Source organism: Trachinotus anak, unplaced genomic scaffold (assembly GCF_046630095.1).
Source record: "Trachinotus anak isolate AG129_WGS33_773 ecotype Australia unplaced genomic scaffold, CSIRO_AGI_Tana_v1 ptg000015l, whole genome shotgun sequence".
NCBI lineage: Eukaryota > Metazoa > Chordata > Actinopteri > Carangiformes > Carangidae > Trachinotus > Trachinotus anak.
Genome location: NW_027273866.1, coordinates 16,404,894 through 16,422,226, shown reverse-complemented (window position 1 = coordinate 16,422,226; position 17,333 = coordinate 16,404,894). Strand labels below are relative to the sequence as shown.

The following is a 17,333-nucleotide window of genomic DNA, read 5'->3' as shown; positions in this document are numbered from 1 at the left end:
AGAGGGAAGTAGGACACAGTATAGTCGACAACAGCAGAGTACCACTGAGTACTGTGCAGTAAAGAACAGGAGACTATAGTAGAGTCCAGCACAGTCCAGAGAGTACAACAGAGTCCAGTAGGGTAAACTAGAGTAAACTACTGTAGACTACAGTTGACTAAAGTAGAGTACAGTAGAGTACAGTAAAGTAGACTACAGTAGAGTGCAGTAGAGTACCTGGTAGCTGCTGGATAAGAACTGTTGCAGCTGCAGTGATCGATCCAGAGCTTTGTGACGAGATCTGCTCTGCTGCTGCAGCTGACTCCACCTACACACAGACACACAGGTGAGGTTACTGACAGTTTTAATACAGTGTTCACGGAGGGAAAAACATGTAGGCAATAATCAATAAATCATCTCACAACACTGTGTTCTCTGTTAAATCCCTGAACATTTGTTTAAATTGTATCAACACTGTTTTATCTTATGTTCCATTAAATCCTGTTCACATGTGAATAAACTGAGAGCGAATTCTTTTCTCCTCCAACAACCTCACAAGGTCTCTGGTAACTTTATTTCTATGAAAGGATAAACTTTAACACAGCAGCAAAGGACACTTTAACTCTCTTTGCTGTCAGGAAACAGCTTCACTCTGTGCTGCGGTGACGGTCTGACCTGGCAGCGAGGGCTTTGCTCTTGGCTCTGACGTTGTCCGAATCATAGTGTTTCTGCTGGATCATTGTCTGGGCCAGTTTCTCCACCTGCTCCACCTGGTCCACCTGAGCCTCCAGAGACTCCTCAAACTGAGTCTGTTTCCTCTGCAGAGTCTCCACCTCCGTCACCGAGCTCTGAAAACAGGAAAACACTGATCAACCTGCGAACTTCCCCAAACAGAGCATGTGTCCAAATAAAGCCACGTTTACCCCCAGGTCCTGATTGGACAGGAAGGCCTCCTTGTTGCTGAGCCAGCTCTCACACTGCTCCACAGAGGCCAGGAAGACCTGCAGGAGGGAGACCATGTTAGACTGAGTCAGTCCCGTCACTGAGGCTGTGGCTTCAGGAGAGTTTCACAGTTTTGGGGTCACACATTTGATATGCAGAAGATGTTGTAGAACTTTTAACACTAACTAGCAGGTGACTTGGGCCTGTGTTGTTTTTTATTTTCCTTCATATTCTAATGTCTCCTTCAGCAGTTTTCCACCCTGATCGTCACCTGCAGGGTTCGGGCCTGCTCCAGCGTCGTGTTGCGGTTCAGCCAGGCTCGGTCCAGTTCGGTTTTGGCCTCCTCCAGCTGGTTCAGAGCCTTCTGGATCTCCGCCTTCGAACCGTGTCCAGACCGGATCAGACTAAGGCCGAAGTCCCGAACAGAGTCGATGCGCTCGGTGCGGGCGTTGATCTCTGTCTGTAAACACACAGACAGGTTTTACTCTTACAGCTGATCCACCACACTGAGGTATTATGTTTGGAGTGGGGGCACTCACCTTCCAGTCCTGATGCTCCATGATGAGCCGGTCGGCCTCGGCTCTGGTCTTGGGGAGGCCTTTCTCTGCCAGCTCACTGCTCTGTTTGATGCTCCACTCCAGCAGGAGGCGCTGGTTCGCTTTGAACAGCTGCAGTTGATGAGCCTCCTGCAGCTTCTCCTTTCTAAACAAACAACGTTTCCCATGAGTCCATCAGCGAAATCCCACTGTGATCCTATCGTCATTGTTCTGGTCGGGCTGAACATTCATTTATTGTCACATCAAAATCACTATTTTCAAAGAGAAGAGTTAGATTTTCAGATTGTGAGTCATGATTTTAATTATGCTCACAATTAACAGCATCTTAATAAAAAGCTTTTTGCTGTGATATCACTATAATAATAAAATCAGTCTTCCTCACCGGTGTTTGACCTCTTTGTCCAGAGTCTTCAGAGCCTTCTGGACCTCCTTCTGTTTGCTCTTCAGGCTGTCGCTCATCACTGATCGGGCCTTCAGGTGATCTGACACCTCCGTCTCCAGAGCCTGGGGAGTTAAAGGTCACGAATGGAGTCATTAGCTCCCTCTCACTAATGATTCTCTTCAGAAAATGTAAACACAAAAACAGACTGCATGAACTGCAAAGTTAAATAGAAGAAGACTGGTTTGTCGATCCTCAGTGGTAAAGAAAACCCACCTGTAAGAATAAGTAAAGAAACACTAACACATCACCAGGTGTTTTTTAGCACATCCATACAAAATCCATTCACAAAAGGCAGAGGTGAAAAAATGTTTTTTAAAGGAGTTCCTCAGGGAACCCTCTCATGCTCCTTCAAAGTCTTTAAGATGTCGAAACGTGGAACAGAACCAGATTTAATGGTGAAGGTGAATGGTGAAGCAGCTGAAGCCTTGATTTAGACCCCCGTCTCACCTTTGACCTCTCCTGGATGACCCCAGCTTCTCTCTCCATTTCCTCGTGGCGTCTGATCAGGTTCTCGACGCTCTCCACATCAAAACCACAATCCTGGCCCTGCAGCAGCAGCATCTACAGGGACCGAACAAAACTCACAGTGTAAACCTCAGCCTGTGATCTGACCTGTGGTTTGAAGGTAGTGACCGACCTTCTCGTTGGCTCTGTCCCGGACCTCCTCCAGCTCCCTGATGAGGGCGTGGATCACCAACGCCGCCTCCAGCTTCTTCTTGTAAGTGTCCAGATCTCCGTGAAACTTGCTCCACCTTGAAAACACGAGACATTTAGTGTAAAGCAGAGAAACAACCCACACAGGTGTGATTTAATGTGATCGCTACCTGTCGTTGAGCTGCTGTCTCCTCTGTCTGACCGTCACCAGCTCGTCGGCGCTCTGTCTCTTCTCCAGCCTGGCTGCCAGTCTGTTGATGGCTGTGATGTGAGCGTCATCCACTGTCACTTCCTACAGATTAAAGAAACCTTCATCATCCTCATCATCAATAACATGTTTGATCAATGCACAACAATATGAAAATCACAGAGGCAGTCTGATCTTCTGGAGCAGGAGCTGATCTGGCTCATCCAGGTGTAACCAGCAGGAGGCTTTTATTGTGAAGCAGCTGTAGTAAATGTAATGTGTTTATCACTGAGTTAACTTTGCCATTCAGGAATAAAAACTATTTTACACAATATAGGGACATATTCAGTTCTATATAGTCAGAGGATCTGTTTTATTTATTGAACAGCACAAGCAGAAACAGATGTTAGATGAAGAGCTGCAGACAACAGACTCTTACTGTGTTTAGTGAGAAACATCACAGACAGTTACTCACCCCGTCTCCACTTCCCCTGAACTCACTGAGTTTCTTCAGCAGCTGAACTCCATGTTCATAGTCTTCTCCAACATCTCCGACATTTATCATCACCTCCTGAAACAGGCAGGTCAGAGAAGACACATTACACAATGATCCAGGTCCATGTATTCCAGCAAGTGACCTGTGGATCCACCTCACACCTTGTGTCTGATCCAGGCCTCCACCTCTTCAACCTTCTGCAGGAACTCAAGGAAGTCTCTGTTATCTTCCAGGGCTTTCCCGCGGGTGGCCACGGCTTTCTTCAGCTCCTCCCAGTGGAGCTTCAGGGCGGCTGCGCTCCTCTTCACCTCCTTGGACCTTGGGTGATGAAGGGAGACCAGCTCCTCCCCAGCCTGGAGGCACAGAACAAGACACACTTCAGGTAAATAAAGATCCATTCTTAATGATTGCAGCAGGTTCCCTTCATTTGAACTGTAAGTGTATTTTAGTGTTAGTTCAAAACAAGGTCTTAATATTTTATTCTGTTATAAATCTTGAGGTAATTTTAAATTTCATGCCTCATATCAAATGTCTAATTGCATCTCGTCGTACCTGCAGCACAGAGCTGATGATCTCACTGTGAGCCAGGATCTCGGCCTCAAACACCTGATGTTTCTGCAGGAGCTTCATCTTGGTCTGCAGGTTGCTGAGGTCGGCTTTACCGTCCTCCGCCATCTTCTGCATCCGCTCAGACACCCACTCCTCGGCCTGACAGACAAAAACACAAACAGGCAGACAGGCAGGTAATACCTTCACTGAATGCTTCCACTCTGTGGTGGTCTCTGATTGGTTAGTTGAATACCTGGGCAACATCTCGGTTGAAGATACACAGCATCCTGGAAAGCTCGAGCTCCTCCCTGCGTTTGACGGACAGCTCCCTGATCCTGTCCCGTCTCTGGAGGAGGGCTTTGAGTTTGGTTTGCACCTGTCCACTCTTCTCTCTGCTGAGCTGCTTCTTCAGCCGGTCAGCCAGCTCCTTCAGCGAGGACAGCTGCACCACAGAGAGGGAGGGAGCATTTACATTTTACAGGTTGCAAACTAAACAAAAGAAAGACACCAAAAAAAGCATTGACATATTCTGCTGAAAAGAGCACATCACTTTTTTCAGTAAAACAGCATCCAAATAATTTTAACAAATAAGTTAATTCATAAGAAGTCTATCCTGATGTGGGCTGGAAGCAGTCCAACCAACATTAACTCCATCATCAACTGGCCCCTGACCCAGGATCTGGTTCCTTATTTCTTACGACCTTCAGAGGTTCAACTTTTGAACATGATGAAATTTTACTGATTAAAGGCAATCCTTTAACTCTGATTAAATGTGTTGAGTTCTCAAACGTAGTAGTAAGTTAGTAAAGATTTAAGAATTAATGAAGAAATTAAGAGAATGGTTAGTTGATAACACAGAGAAGCAGAACAGACCTTGTCGTCCTGTGAGCTGAGCAGCTTCTCAAAGGCTTCATGACGTTTGATCAGACCCTCCGTCTCATCCACCGTGTTTCCCAGAGTGCTGTTCTGCAGCAGGATCTGCAGAGACACAGCGGAGGATTTACCAGAGACGAGACAGATAATTATCCTCCAGAACAAACGCAGAGGATGAACGTACCTCCTGTGAGCTGGAGGTCTTGTCCATGCTGTTAACGTCCCTGTAGAAGACCTGCTCCAGGTGGACCATTTCTAACCAGCTTTGCTTCCTGTTCCACTGATCCTCCAGTTTGTCTCTCTCTGCCTGCAGGGCATCAAGCTTCTCCAACACCTGAAATAGCAAAAATAAAAGCAAAAATAAACACTTCTGACAACAGACTGGACCAGGAAAGACCTTTGGACCATAACAACAGTCTTAAACCGTAGTGTCGTCCTCACCTCCTTCCTGTTGTTCCTGTCATGTGTCTGCAGCTCTTCTCCCAGGTCCAGAACCTGTTGGTAGGTCTCCTGTCTGGCCTCCATCTCCGCCCACAGCTGCTGGTGTTGAGCGAGCTGGAGGTCGGCAGTGGCCACATCACTGATGCTCTCCTCAGCAGCCATCACACCAATCAGCTGGCTGCACCACAGGAGGTAGTCCTGCACCTGGAGAGCAGGAAGAACACACGGGTCAGATCTGACCTATCAGAAGTGGATTCACCCACCCGTCGAACTGTCCTCACCGTGTTCAGGAACATGTATCGCTGACACGCCAGTTTTAGCTCCGTCTCCCTCTGCTCAGTGTGAAGCCGTAGCTCCTCCCACCGCTCCACCACTTCCTGCTGCACATCCTGTAGGCGGAGCTTCAGTTGAGGCGTGCAGAGTTCCAGGATGGGGTCGACAGCGTCCAGCTGCTCCTGCAACTGCAACACACACACACACACACACACACACACACACACAGAAAAATGTCACTTACCTCATGCTGATTTTTTGTCACATTAAAGCTGAACAGGTGGTCTCACAAGTTGAACATTATAACCTTGGAGGATTTATTACAGGACTGGTGCATTAGACTAAGCTGTGGCAGTGTCTACTGAGCGTGGAGCTGCTTCACATTTGGTGCTTTGATGCAAAAACACAGTTTTGACCTCCTACTTGATAAAATCCTGGTTATGAATCATCATCGTTCATCTCAGTGTCTATACCTGTTGCTCTGTGGCGGCCAGCTCATGAAGCAGAGCCTCATGTTTCCTCAGCTGTGACATCACTCCTTGTAAATCCTTCGCCACGTCGTCGGGGATGCTTTTCTGTCGCTCCTACAGAGAGAAGAAAGAGAAGTAAAGACAGAGACTTTGAACTTCAGCTGAAAGTGGTTGGGTGTACAGATAGACGAACAGATACCTTGATATGCGCCAGCGCGTCAGTCAGGTCCTGGTAAAAGCGGTGACATTCCTCGGCTCTCTGCAGCTGATCCTGACGTTCTCTGGCCACAGTCTTCAAATCCTCCCAGCATGCACTGCACACAAACAATGTAAGAATTAACACAAAAAGAGAAAGAACAAACAGAAGTCATTTAAAGAAGATGGATAATTCATCAAAGGTGCAGAATAAAAATTAACTATGTAGCTGAGTCTGGCAGTTTGAGCAGCCTGCACAGCCCGGTCAGTGTTTTCATGTTGTTTTCAGTTCAGTGCGTGCACCTGAGTTGCTGCAGTGTGTCTCTGACTGCGGCGCTCTGTGGGTGTTTGTTGCAGATGAGTCGAGCAGCCACGTCGCTGCAGCTCTGCAGTCGCTCCTCTCCGACCTCCAGCTGCTTCAGGAAACCCTCAAACTTCCCACGAAGCAACTGAGACATTCACAACAAACAGAAACTCTTTTCTTGTGACCAGAACTTAACAATCACATGACCTTGATACAAACAATAAACACCTCTGTGCAAAGGTTTTAGTCAGTTTTGATGTTTTTATCTTCTCCACCATCATCACCATCAGGAGGCATCTTATTGGTCCCGGATTCATGATGACTGATCTGATTTAGTTTTTTATGTTTACTGCACTTAGTTAGTAGTTAATTGTAGTTAATTAATAAATAAAAACTTTTTGTGGCTTTATTTTTGAAAGCGCCTTCACGTTTGCCCAGTGTTTTATACACAGATAATTAATATATATCTGTAATAAGTGATAATCAGCCTGACTGATCTGAGCTCATCTGTGGGCTCTAGTCCAGGGTCCTGTTAAAGAGATGTCACCTGAACGTGCTGGTAGTCGTTGCCCAGGTCCTGAGACTCTGCCGTCTGTCTCTGCTGGTTCATCCAGTCCTCCAGCTCTGAGGATTCCCGTCTGAACTCGTGGAGATGGAAGACTTCCTTTAACCTCTGACCCCTGACAGGAGACATGTGGACAGTGAGACCACAGGTGGACAGACAGGTGTGAGACAGCACTGTGCCCGATTATACTCAGCAAAGAACTATAGTGACTTAGTGGACAGGAGGAAATAAAAGTCTGTAATTATTTTTGTCATTAAATGAGCTGCTCAGGCATCCAGAGAATTTAAAGAAGTTTAAAGACCCGTTAAAATTCAGAATCTGCAGTTTGGACCTTTACCTGAGAGCAGCCTGGTGCTGCAGCTGCTGGTTCAGGCTGCTGAGGTGACTGTAAGGCCTGCTGAGCTCCTCCAGACTCCAGTTCTGCACCGCCTGCTCAACCTGGTCTCCCAGCTCTTCCACCTCCACCTCGAGCACCTCCAGCTGGCCCTCCAACACCTGCAGAAACCAGGAGGGTCCGGTTTACAGATACTCATTTTGGCTAAAGGTAGAATCCCCACACACAGCACTAAAATGATGCCAAGTGACAACAGCTGATTGAACCAGAAGTGTGCAAGTTGTCAGAAAACAAGGAAATGAACACAGATGAAATAACAAAAATATTTACAACATATAAAAAAACAAAACTAATGATCATTTATAACAAAGGTGCCATAAATTTTGGGGTAATGTGAGAATATTTTTTCCTCTTATTCTACAAATTTTCCATTTAAATATTAAAAAGTAAACTTGTTTTGACATGTTTTGAGAGATGCAAAATGGGTTATTCTCCACAAACTATATCCCCACACTGTGACTGAAAAACCTCAGTATGTCAGAGACTCCTCAACCTGAGGTGCCCTCATGTTTCAGTAAGGTCAGAGTGTTTGTTGTACCTGATGTTTGGTGATGAGACTCTGTGTGGCCAGTTGGTCTTTGCCATAGTCATCACTGGTCACCAGATTGAGTGTCTCGATGAGCCTGGACTCCAGCTCTGAGCAGTCCAACAGCAGCTGGAGACGGATCACGTTCAGACAAAATTCAGACCAAGACACACACACAGTTCTTTGATGGTATGTTTACCTAAAACTTAATGTAACATCCAAATATAATGACTCATGCAATCAGTGGACACGGGGGAGTATAAGGCAAGCGTCTCCTTTCAAAATAACCATCACCTCTCTCTGTCACTCTCACCTGTTCTCTGGTGACTGCCTTGCTCAGGTGGGCAGCTCTCCTGTTGCAGGCCTCCTCAAGCTCCTCCCACTCTGCACTCAGGTGGCTACACCTGCAAAATACAGCAGACACAGGTAAGTCTGCAGGTCCCCTGTGTTGACTTTTACTAAGAGCATTCAAACAGAAAAAAGTTTCCAAAATGTTTCATGTACAGTTTAGAGAGTTCAATGAAAAACACATTTTAGTTTGTAGAATTCTGATCATTAATGTTTTAAAACTTTTTCATCAAGATGGATAAGAAGAGGAATTTGTGACATAAAATGTGCAGGACAGATAAAATTGAGCACCTCTGGAGCACTTCCTCGCCGTCTGATTTGCTGGATTTAGCCAGGCTCCGGCCCTTCTCCAGGATGTGGTTCAGGTGTTTGCGGTGGGCATTCACTTCAGCCTGTAAATCCTGGGTAAAGACACACACACACACAGGCTTAAAATGAGCAAACTATCAGGTTCTTCTTAATTTTAGTCGTTAATTTGATTTAAAAATGTTAAGATATACCTGTAAAAACTGACCTTTACATGTCAAATACAAATCACCCATCAGTCCCACCTCCCAATCATTATCATCATTACTCGGGTTGTTAAGGTGAACAAACAGGAAAAAAGTTTACCTTGTGTTTCTGCATGAGGCTGGAGGCTCCAGCCAGAGACTTGTCGTATCCTGTTGACCCAGAGGCAGGAAGGTGTTCAGAGATCCAGCTGAGCTCCAAGTCCACATCATGATAAAACCCAAACAGCAGCACCGAAGCCTCCAACTGAGCTCGACGCTGGTCCAGAGGCTTCTGGAGGGATTTGAACCTGCAGCACAGAGCTCAGCAAGTCAACACCCTCTGGTTCAGGTTCCTACATTTAAGGTCAAATACGGTCCTGGACACTTTTGGTTGTTCATATAATTTATCTGATTCTTTTATTGGCATAGTTTTGCTTTTGTAAAGCACTGTGTAGTGTTTGAGTTTACATGAATCCTGTCAGACTGCTACATAAACAAACTTTATCACTGTCACTGTATTTAACAGTATCATGAGTGTACATCTAAATACTGTGTACCGATACTGGAAAGTTATTTCTATACACATAAGTAGAGAAATGGACCAAAGACAGGACTATTTGAAATTACTTACAGTATATTATTATTTACATAATGTATATCATTGTAGAATTTTAAATTACCTTTGAGAGGTTTAAATTGTAAAAGGGGAGCAAACAACAACAAAAACAACAAACTGACAAAAACAACAACGTAATTATTTCATCCTAGAGATATCAACAGCTGTTGAAAATACAGGTGAAACTCACAGAGTGAGGTACGTGTCGGTCTCCTGGAGGATCCTGTGAGAGTCAAAGTGGTTGGAGGCGAGGTGTTTGGCCCTGCTGACGATGGAGTTGATCTTCTCCGCCAGCTCCTTGGCCTCCTGCTCCAGCTGCTGATGCTCCTTCACACACAAACACAGCAGTGACCATCACCACCAACAACCGGTGTTGTTTGTATTTTCTTGTTGATGACAGGCATTACAAATTAGCTTGGGCTATAAATGCTGGTTCATGCTATGTAATATATTTGTCCCTATACAAATAAAGATTAAATAAATACATTTCAAAAGAGTGGACAGGTGCTACATCAGTGTCCTCACCTTCAGCAGCTGTCGACTGGAGCGCAGGTCGTGACCTTTGGCAGCGTTGTTCAGCATCCACTGGATGGCTTCAATCTTCAGTTTGGCATCCTGAGGAGGGACGGACACGACAAGGTACCAAGTAAATCACTCATTAGTTAGTTAATGACTTAGCTGGTTTATTAAACCATTGGTTACAGGGTCAGTTAATTAGTTAGTTAGCTAATTACTCTGGTAGCCAGTGAGTTAACCATTAATTCAGACAATTCTTCAGCCAGTCGTCATATACCAAGGTAGCTAGGTGGTTAGCCAGTGTTTAAGCAGGTAATATAGGTAAACTAAATTATCCAGTTGTCAGTCAACAAATGTGTCAGCTAATTCATCAGTTACTTAGACAGTGAGGGTTAGTCATATAACACTGACATGTTTGTAGCCAGTTTGTTAGCCAGTCAGTAAGTCAGGTAGGGGTAAACTGGTAAACTAGGTAAAACTGGTCAGTAAGCTAAAGTCACTTAGCTTAGTTTGTTCGCCAGTCAGTCAGTGTTTAAGCTGGTCAGTTAGCTAAAGTCAGTTAATCTGCTGTCAGACCTTTAGTCTTTTAGCTAACATTAGTCACCTAGCTGGTTAGCCAGTTTATTAGCCAGTCAGGGGGTGGTTAGTAGTCGTCGTCAGTTAGCTATTCGTTCATTCAATCGGCTTGAAAGTCAGGTAGCTTAGTTTGCTAGCCAGTCAAAGACTCACTAGTTGGTTAACCTGGTCAGTTAGTTAGCTAAAGTCAGTTGTCAGTTACTCAGGTATTTACCTGCAGCAGCTCCATCAGCTGCTCCTGCTGCCCCGCCTGTCTCAGTTTGTCTCCTCTGTCGGCCATCTTGTCCTGTAGTCTCCTCCACCGGCTGCTGAGCTGTGTGGACTTCCTGCTAATGCTCTGACTGTTGTAATGCTCCTCAGCAAGCATCTCCTGTCCCAGCTGAACACACACACACATCCATGACAGGTGCTTATGAAAAGTGACACTAGTAAAGTAAATGTTTTCTTCATTGTATTTCTGGCTGTTCACATAAACACTGTGTTGCTGTTGGAAATAACGTAAACTACCAAAGAACCAGCTGATATAACTGACTAGTTTTCCTGTTGAGTCACTGCAGGGGAACCAGAGAGGAGCAGTTTACCTGAACCAGTCTGTCCAGCCAGACCTGGTTAGCCTGCATCTCCCTCTCAGCTGCCTCGTGTCTCTTGAGCTTTCGGAGGATGTTGGTGGGGTCGCGGTAGGACTCGTCCTCAGCCACCTTAAACTTTTCCTCCATCCACAGCAGCAGCTCATCTGCATCCCTCTGAAACTCCTGCAGCACAAAACATGAGGGACCCTAATGACACACTGATTCACATTTAAAAAACACCATTACACTTTAACATGGTGGCGGTTCCAGAGGACCAAGTTGGACAAAGTTGACAGATCAACAAATCAGACAAAGAATGAGAATGGTAAAGGTAAAGGTAACATGATAATACCTGGTATTTCTTCGAGGCCAGCAGCAGACTCCTCCTCTCCCTGCTGCTGTCTTTCAGCCTCATGTTGGCCTTCTGGATGCTCCTGCTCCGCTCCTTGATGCTGAAACATTAACAGAATTATAGAACATATCCCATCAGGTCTCTTTAGGTTTGTTTGTTAATTTTGTAGAAAATTCAAAAACAAACAAAAGGGGCTCTGGTTGCCAACCAATTATATATACAGCATCTATGATAAGCTTGTATTGGTTTATTGATCCTTATTTTAATGTGAGAACAGACCAAGCTCAACTTTCATTGCTTTATCTGCTCCTTATTTAATTTTAATCATATTGAACTAAGGGACAAACTTCCTTGTGAGTGGACATTGACACTTCTGTTCTCTTACTGTTTTGCAGCGTAGTGTTGTTGGTTTATGAGCTCCAGACTGCGCTCTGTGAAATGATCAACTCGTTGGTCCAGAGCCTTCAGGAGACCTTCCAGCTCTTCCTGTCGACCAAGCAGACTGTGGACACCGTCCACTGAGTCCTGCATCAATGAACACAAAGAGATAATCAATATATGCTAAAGTTCAGTAGAATTAGTACAGAATCTATTGTATGTTTCTGTGCTCTGCTTTTATGTCTCAGTTTAATCTACAAATACTCAGGAATCTAACTGAAGTCAAGTTTCATTTTCAGGGTCAATGAAGCATGAAAACAGATCAGAGTGAAGCATCCTCACCCCAACGTCTTTGACCCTCAGTCGGGCTTCATGTCCGGACAGCGCCGCCTCAATTCGGTCTCCCTCCTGGTTCAGCCTCTGGAGCTCCACCCCCTGCTCTAAACGCTGCTTCCTACTGCTCCACAGCCTGTCCAGCTTGGACCAATCAGCAGTGAGATTGTCCAGAGTTTGCTGGATGTCGACGCCACCCGTCGTCCTATTAGAGGAGCCCCGCTGTAGAGATTTCCCCAACTTCTCCATCTCCTTCAGCCTGAGAAAAACAAACACAGGGGAGATATTCAGCCTGTTCAGATCATTCACACTGTAATTACTAATTCACAGTAATTTACTGAAATTATAATGGACATAGGATTAAAATTTGCCAAATTCCCTGGATCAATTTCACCTTATGTAAGTCTGTGGCTGCTAATAATGAAATTAAATAATTAAAATAATAAAAACATTTCTATGTGTTTGCATAAGCTTAATGATTTCTATATTAAAACTGCTAAAGCAGAAATTATGCAGTGACAATGCAATCTCATTGAAAATGCACAATTACTGCCAAAGTAAAAATTCTTTACCTGCTCCTCTGCTCATCCATCTCCAGCCGGAGGTCCTGGTGTTGTTCCAGCAGGGCGAGGGCTGAGGCCACATCAGCGGCCGCCTCCTCCTGCAGGAGACGCTCCTGCACTGAGCCGGCCCAGCGCTGCAGCTCTTTGGCCTGCTGCTGGAAGCTCTGCAGCCTGCGGGCCTCCTCCAGGAGGCGCTGTCTGTCTGCAGCCTGGTGCTTCACCTGAGGAACAACAGAACGGGACTGATAAGATTTCTGACTGGAAGGTTGTCAGATATGTTCTTCGGTTCCTTTCACAAAGATTTAGCACATTGTTAAAGCTGATGTTCCTGCTAATGATTCAATCACATAGATCAGATCAGAAGAAATGAACTCAAACCTGTTTCAGCAGAGCCTCCAGACCCCGGACCTCCTCCATGATGGCTGCACTGTCTGCCGGACTGCAGTCCTGCTTCCTGCAACACAGGAAAAAAACATCATGGACTATGAAATTAAGTTTACATCTACAATCCTCTTCATAATACCACCTCCTCTTTTTCCTTCTTTTACAATGACACAAGCATTATTCTTTTTTCTGAGAAAGTCCTACAGCCTAACTCAGACCCGTACATCTTGGCGACGCTCTTCAGGTAGGCGATCTTGCCCTCCAGGGTCTGGATGTCTCTGAGGGCCTGAGCCTGGTTCTTCTCCTCGGCCAGCAGGGTGAAGGAGCTGCAGCCCACGTCCACAACATCGAGCTGGGACAGCTGACTCTGCAGCTGAGCTTTAGCCTCCTCACAGCTCTGCAGGAAGGACTGCACGTCTGCCGTGCTGAGCAGCTCGTGCCCCTTCTCATCCTTCAGCTGCTGGATCCGATCCCACCTGAGGACACGGAGGAGACAAGGATCAGGTCACAGTCCAGGTCAGAGCAGTTTTTTACATCCTGGTTGATCTTGATGGTTTCTACCTGTTGGAAATCATCCTCTGCCTGGACTGAATCTCTCTCTGCTTACTGTGCCGACTCTTCACCAGCTCCTCTGCCATTTTGATGATGTCATCCAATCGGCCACGCCCACTTGCCAACTCAGTCAGGAAGTTCTAAAAGAGAAAGTCAACATAAATATGGGCTAAATCTGTTTCTACACCAACCATTTCTATGTGCTAATGCGTAAAGCCTTGGGTTAAGCCTTCACCTCGTATTTGGCCTGCACCACTCCCAGGTTGTCGGCGTCGGTGCTGAAGGTGTTCAGGATGTTCTCCTTATCCTCCATCCACGACTCAAACTCCTGGCAGCTGCTATAGAACCGATGCAGACGCAGCATCTCCTCCAGAATTCTCGTCTTTGACTGAAAACACAAAACAACAGCAAATCTGAGAGGAGTCGTTTTTTCTCAAGTTTTTCTTCCAGTTGTGATTCCTGTCGCCTTCATCGATGGCCTTTTACTTGATATTAACAGCATTTTCCATCAGACTTTCAACAACACACAGGGACCTTATAACCTTGTATTTGTTGCGGCCCTTTTTTCCAACAAACTACATGATCTACATCAACATTCAGCTGAACTCCATTATTATGAGACCATATTTCCCATGCTGCCTCTCTCTCACCTTGACCAGGTTGTACAGGGAGTGGTAGTCCTGGTCCAGTGCGGTTTGAGTGCTCTCCACAGTGTCTCTCTGGTACTGTGGATCCGGCAGCATTGTTGTTTGAATCTCAGTCGTGCTGCGACGCATTGAGCGGCTTCGCCTTCGACGACTCAGCTTCCCGGTTGGGCTTTCTGCCACGCCATTGGTGGAGACAGGCGGCGTCGGGGGAGCAGTCTGAATAGGATGAAGAAGAAGGGAGGAAGATCAGTTGATTAAATTGAAATATACACTATCTGGTTGGTTGCCTTTCATTTTAAACAACCTTTGGATTAGGTAGTACTTGGTTTATGGCCTTAGTTTGAAAATCTAATACATTTCTGAATTTGAATCCCTTTCATTTAATATTAGAGTATAAAATATAATCTAGACAGTGGCTTCATTGATTTTGTAGTTTTGTTTACAACTCTTTTGGCTCATTTGAAGTATGAAAATTGGATTTAATTTGTTTTTAATGTAATTCCTGATTCTTCCACCCTGTAACTAATGTAAGGGAGTATAATTTACTCACTTACATAGTACTGTGACAGACTGAGACTTGCCTATTATTCATCACTAAAAATTTTATTTTACGTTGTCAAATTCAGCATCACTTGCAAATTTGTTTCACAATTACCAAGCTGATGAATATCTTTTCCAGAATCCACAGTATCAAAACCCTGTTTGAAATTCTTACCACAACAAAATGCATTTATATCGCCTGCAAATAAAATCATCTTAGTGTTTTGGAAGCCTTACATATATCATTTATGTACAAAATTAAAACAATAATGGGCCTAACATCAAACCTTGAAAAACTTCACAAGTAACGTTTAATAAGTTTGAATTAATTACCCATTTATCTTACACTGAAGGTTAGATTATTATTTATCTGAGGTAGTTGATCGTGACAGGATGTTCTTTAAAACACTGCTTTAGAAATAGTCTATTGATCTGATTTAAAGGCTACTGATTACTGATCATACGGTGGCTGGGAGCAGGGTCAGGTAGGTTTTGGGGATGAGCTGCTGGTTTCCTTGGCCGTCTCTGGCCACAACTCGGTCTTCATCCGGCTCGGTGCTGACGATGGTTACGATCTCATTACGATCCCATAGAAACTGGCCTGAACACAAGAAAATAATCAGTTAATATAATTTACAAACAAGATTCTCCAACAGGTTAGCTGCTCTTTTCCTTCATGAAATGTGTAATGACTCTCTGGCCCTGGGAGTCCAGCAACAATAACAACACACAGAAGCATCTATTATTCTTTTATGTAAAGAAGACCCAACCTACTGCAGATTCCCCAAATTACCAGTCAGCAGTTACTGTTTGTGTCATTTCCCATCATGCCCTGCTGTATAACAGTGACACAGATCAGACTTGCAGTACCTTTGCTGTATCTGAAGCGGACCTTGGCCTTGCTCTCCTCTCTCTCAGGGGGGTACCTCACAGAGCCCCTCCCATCCTTCGTGCTAGGTGACGATGTCGCTGATCCTGGCTCCTCCTCCTCTTCAGATGAGTCACTGTATTGGATCATTTTACTCTGCTGAGAGTCCGCCTAAACAAGTAAACTGAGTGTCAGAACTGTTTTTTGTTTTGTTTTTTTGCCTTTAGATGTTGCGAGATGACAAAATTTACATCACGTACACCCTCACAGCTACACAGACACGGAGATGTGATTTGCACTCACAGTCAGAGCTGTTAGCTGTGCTGCGCTCTTCGCCTGCTCTGACAGCCTCTTTATCTCTGAGCCATAGGCCAGCATCTCCTTCTCCAACCGCAGGTGGCGCTGCAGCAGCGCCGCTGTGCTCGACTCATCCTTCCCGTGGTCCTCGCTGGTCAGTAGCGGTTTCCTGTCACTCAACCAGGAGTTGGCCTCTGCCACATCTGCAAAGTACTGCACAGAGGAACATCTGTCTTTAACTATGGAGGTCTTAGGAAACCTGGACCCAGTCCCCAGGTTTCCACAGTCATGAATCCCTGTTTTGTTTCTCTTTTGCACCTTTTTAAAAGCGTTTCCTTGGTTACCTGTTTGATGGTGGCAGCAGCCTGCAGTCGGTTGCGGCGTCCCGTCACCTCGTCGGTCAGGTGGCTCCACTGCTTCTTTAAAGTCCTGATCCACTTCTGGACGGCTTGCTGGTTGACCTGACTCTGTTTGGACAGCTGATCCTGACCTCGACCCAGAACTCCCTGGTACAGAGATTCCTGAGCCTGGATCTCCGCCTCCAGCACCTGACGGAGATCAAATTCATTTATCAAGTTGATTATCCTTATAGCAAAGGACTTTTACTTTGGTAAAGCAATTTTATATGTATTTGTAAATAAATGTATTGGTAAGTAACTCAGGTCATTTACATTTCTAATTTGAAAGCTTTAGACCCTCACTATGACCACTTGGATTTAAAGCAGCTTTATTTTGATCTGAACTGAGATGCTGTGAGTGGATCTACTACAGCTGTACATTGTTGTGTTATCTTTGACATCTTTTCACAAAAAACTAACCGTTTCCCTCCATGTGACAGAAGGGAGTGTGTACATGGAGTTATCTGCAGGGCACAACCTAAGTGCACAAATGCTTCGACTTAAATCATAAATTCTTAATTACTAAGAGGATGTAATCAGCATATTTACTCCATCAGTTTGTGTTTTTTTAGTATTGGAAAAAGACAGAGTAGTAGTATATCACATGGCAAAATTACCTCAATTACCATACTATATAATAAAATCATTACTTATCATTTGTTAAATTAAGTCACTTTATCTTAGCTTAGCTTGTGCGTCTCACCTTGTGTTTGTGTTGAGCCAGCTCGATGTGGTTCAGGTCTCGTCCGAGTCCGGCCGTCTGCAGCCTCAACAAGCGTTCATAGAGCCAGGCCTCCAACTCCTCACAGTCATAGAAGAATTCAAACAGTCTCAACTGAGCCTCCAACTGTTTCCTCCTGAGAGGACGGAGAGGAGAGGAGAGTTATATACTCTGTATTCAGATCCGTTGTTTAGTAAATGATCTTCACTATTAAAAGGTGAAAACAGGAGAAAACCTGCTGCTGCTGAGTGACACCAGGGACTTGTACTGAGTGTCGAGAGCTCTCACTCTGCTCTGAATCTGCTGACCGTCTCTCACTTTTCCCTGAAAGAGAGAC

The 17,333-nt window shown here is 45.0% G+C and overlaps 1 protein-coding gene across 2 annotated transcripts in view; it reads right to left on the bottom strand.

The window, feature by feature from the left end:
* sptbn5 (spectrin, beta, non-erythrocytic 5) overlaps window positions 1-17,333 on the bottom strand; it is a 46,313-nt gene that overhangs the window by 16,871 nt on the left and 12,109 nt on the right. For both annotated transcript variants that reach the window (XR_011693657.1, XM_071498269.1), the window contains exons 13-57: window positions 17,232-17,320; window positions 16,979-17,132; window positions 16,222-16,425; window positions 15,884-16,090; window positions 15,583-15,751; window positions 15,177-15,313; window positions 14,176-14,388; window positions 13,761-13,913; window positions 13,535-13,665; window positions 13,198-13,449; window positions 12,968-13,043; window positions 12,599-12,810; window positions 12,036-12,285; window positions 11,701-11,840; window positions 11,316-11,415; window positions 10,976-11,146; window positions 10,609-10,773; window positions 9,828-9,917; window positions 9,493-9,629; window positions 8,808-8,994; window positions 8,487-8,596; window positions 8,161-8,251; window positions 7,860-7,976; window positions 7,265-7,422; window positions 6,910-7,042; window positions 6,362-6,507; window positions 6,063-6,177; window positions 5,867-5,977; window positions 5,402-5,581; window positions 5,121-5,324; window positions 4,864-5,013; window positions 4,680-4,784; window positions 4,060-4,248; window positions 3,810-3,965; window positions 3,419-3,610; window positions 3,237-3,332; window positions 2,745-2,866; window positions 2,558-2,672; window positions 2,368-2,481; window positions 1,861-1,982; window positions 1,461-1,623; window positions 1,193-1,381; window positions 903-980; window positions 655-827; window positions 217-307 (exon numbers count right to left, since the gene is read on the bottom strand). Coding sequence is in view for 1 of the 2 variants with exons in the window: in XM_071498269.1 (XP_071354370.1) it covers window positions 217-307; window positions 655-827; window positions 903-980; window positions 1,193-1,381; window positions 1,461-1,623; window positions 1,861-1,982; window positions 2,368-2,481; window positions 2,558-2,672; window positions 2,745-2,866; window positions 3,237-3,332; window positions 3,419-3,610; window positions 3,810-3,965; window positions 4,060-4,248; window positions 4,680-4,784; window positions 4,864-5,013; window positions 5,121-5,324; window positions 5,402-5,581; window positions 5,867-5,977; window positions 6,063-6,177; window positions 6,362-6,507; window positions 6,910-7,042; window positions 7,265-7,422; window positions 7,860-7,976; window positions 8,161-8,251; window positions 8,487-8,596; window positions 8,808-8,994; window positions 9,493-9,629; window positions 9,828-9,917; window positions 10,609-10,773; window positions 10,976-11,146; window positions 11,316-11,415; window positions 11,701-11,840; window positions 12,036-12,285; window positions 12,599-12,810; window positions 12,968-13,043; window positions 13,198-13,449; window positions 13,535-13,665; window positions 13,761-13,913; window positions 14,176-14,388; window positions 15,177-15,313; window positions 15,583-15,751; window positions 15,884-16,090; window positions 16,222-16,425; window positions 16,979-17,132; window positions 17,232-17,320 (6,657 nt within the window). In the remaining variant the exon portion in view is untranslated. The remainder of the gene's footprint in view (window positions 1-216; window positions 308-654; window positions 828-902; window positions 981-1,192; window positions 1,382-1,460; window positions 1,624-1,860; window positions 1,983-2,367; window positions 2,482-2,557; window positions 2,673-2,744; window positions 2,867-3,236; window positions 3,333-3,418; window positions 3,611-3,809; window positions 3,966-4,059; window positions 4,249-4,679; window positions 4,785-4,863; window positions 5,014-5,120; window positions 5,325-5,401; window positions 5,582-5,866; window positions 5,978-6,062; window positions 6,178-6,361; window positions 6,508-6,909; window positions 7,043-7,264; window positions 7,423-7,859; window positions 7,977-8,160; window positions 8,252-8,486; window positions 8,597-8,807; window positions 8,995-9,492; window positions 9,630-9,827; window positions 9,918-10,608; window positions 10,774-10,975; window positions 11,147-11,315; window positions 11,416-11,700; window positions 11,841-12,035; window positions 12,286-12,598; window positions 12,811-12,967; window positions 13,044-13,197; window positions 13,450-13,534; window positions 13,666-13,760; window positions 13,914-14,175; window positions 14,389-15,176; window positions 15,314-15,582; window positions 15,752-15,883; window positions 16,091-16,221; window positions 16,426-16,978; window positions 17,133-17,231; window positions 17,321-17,333) is intronic.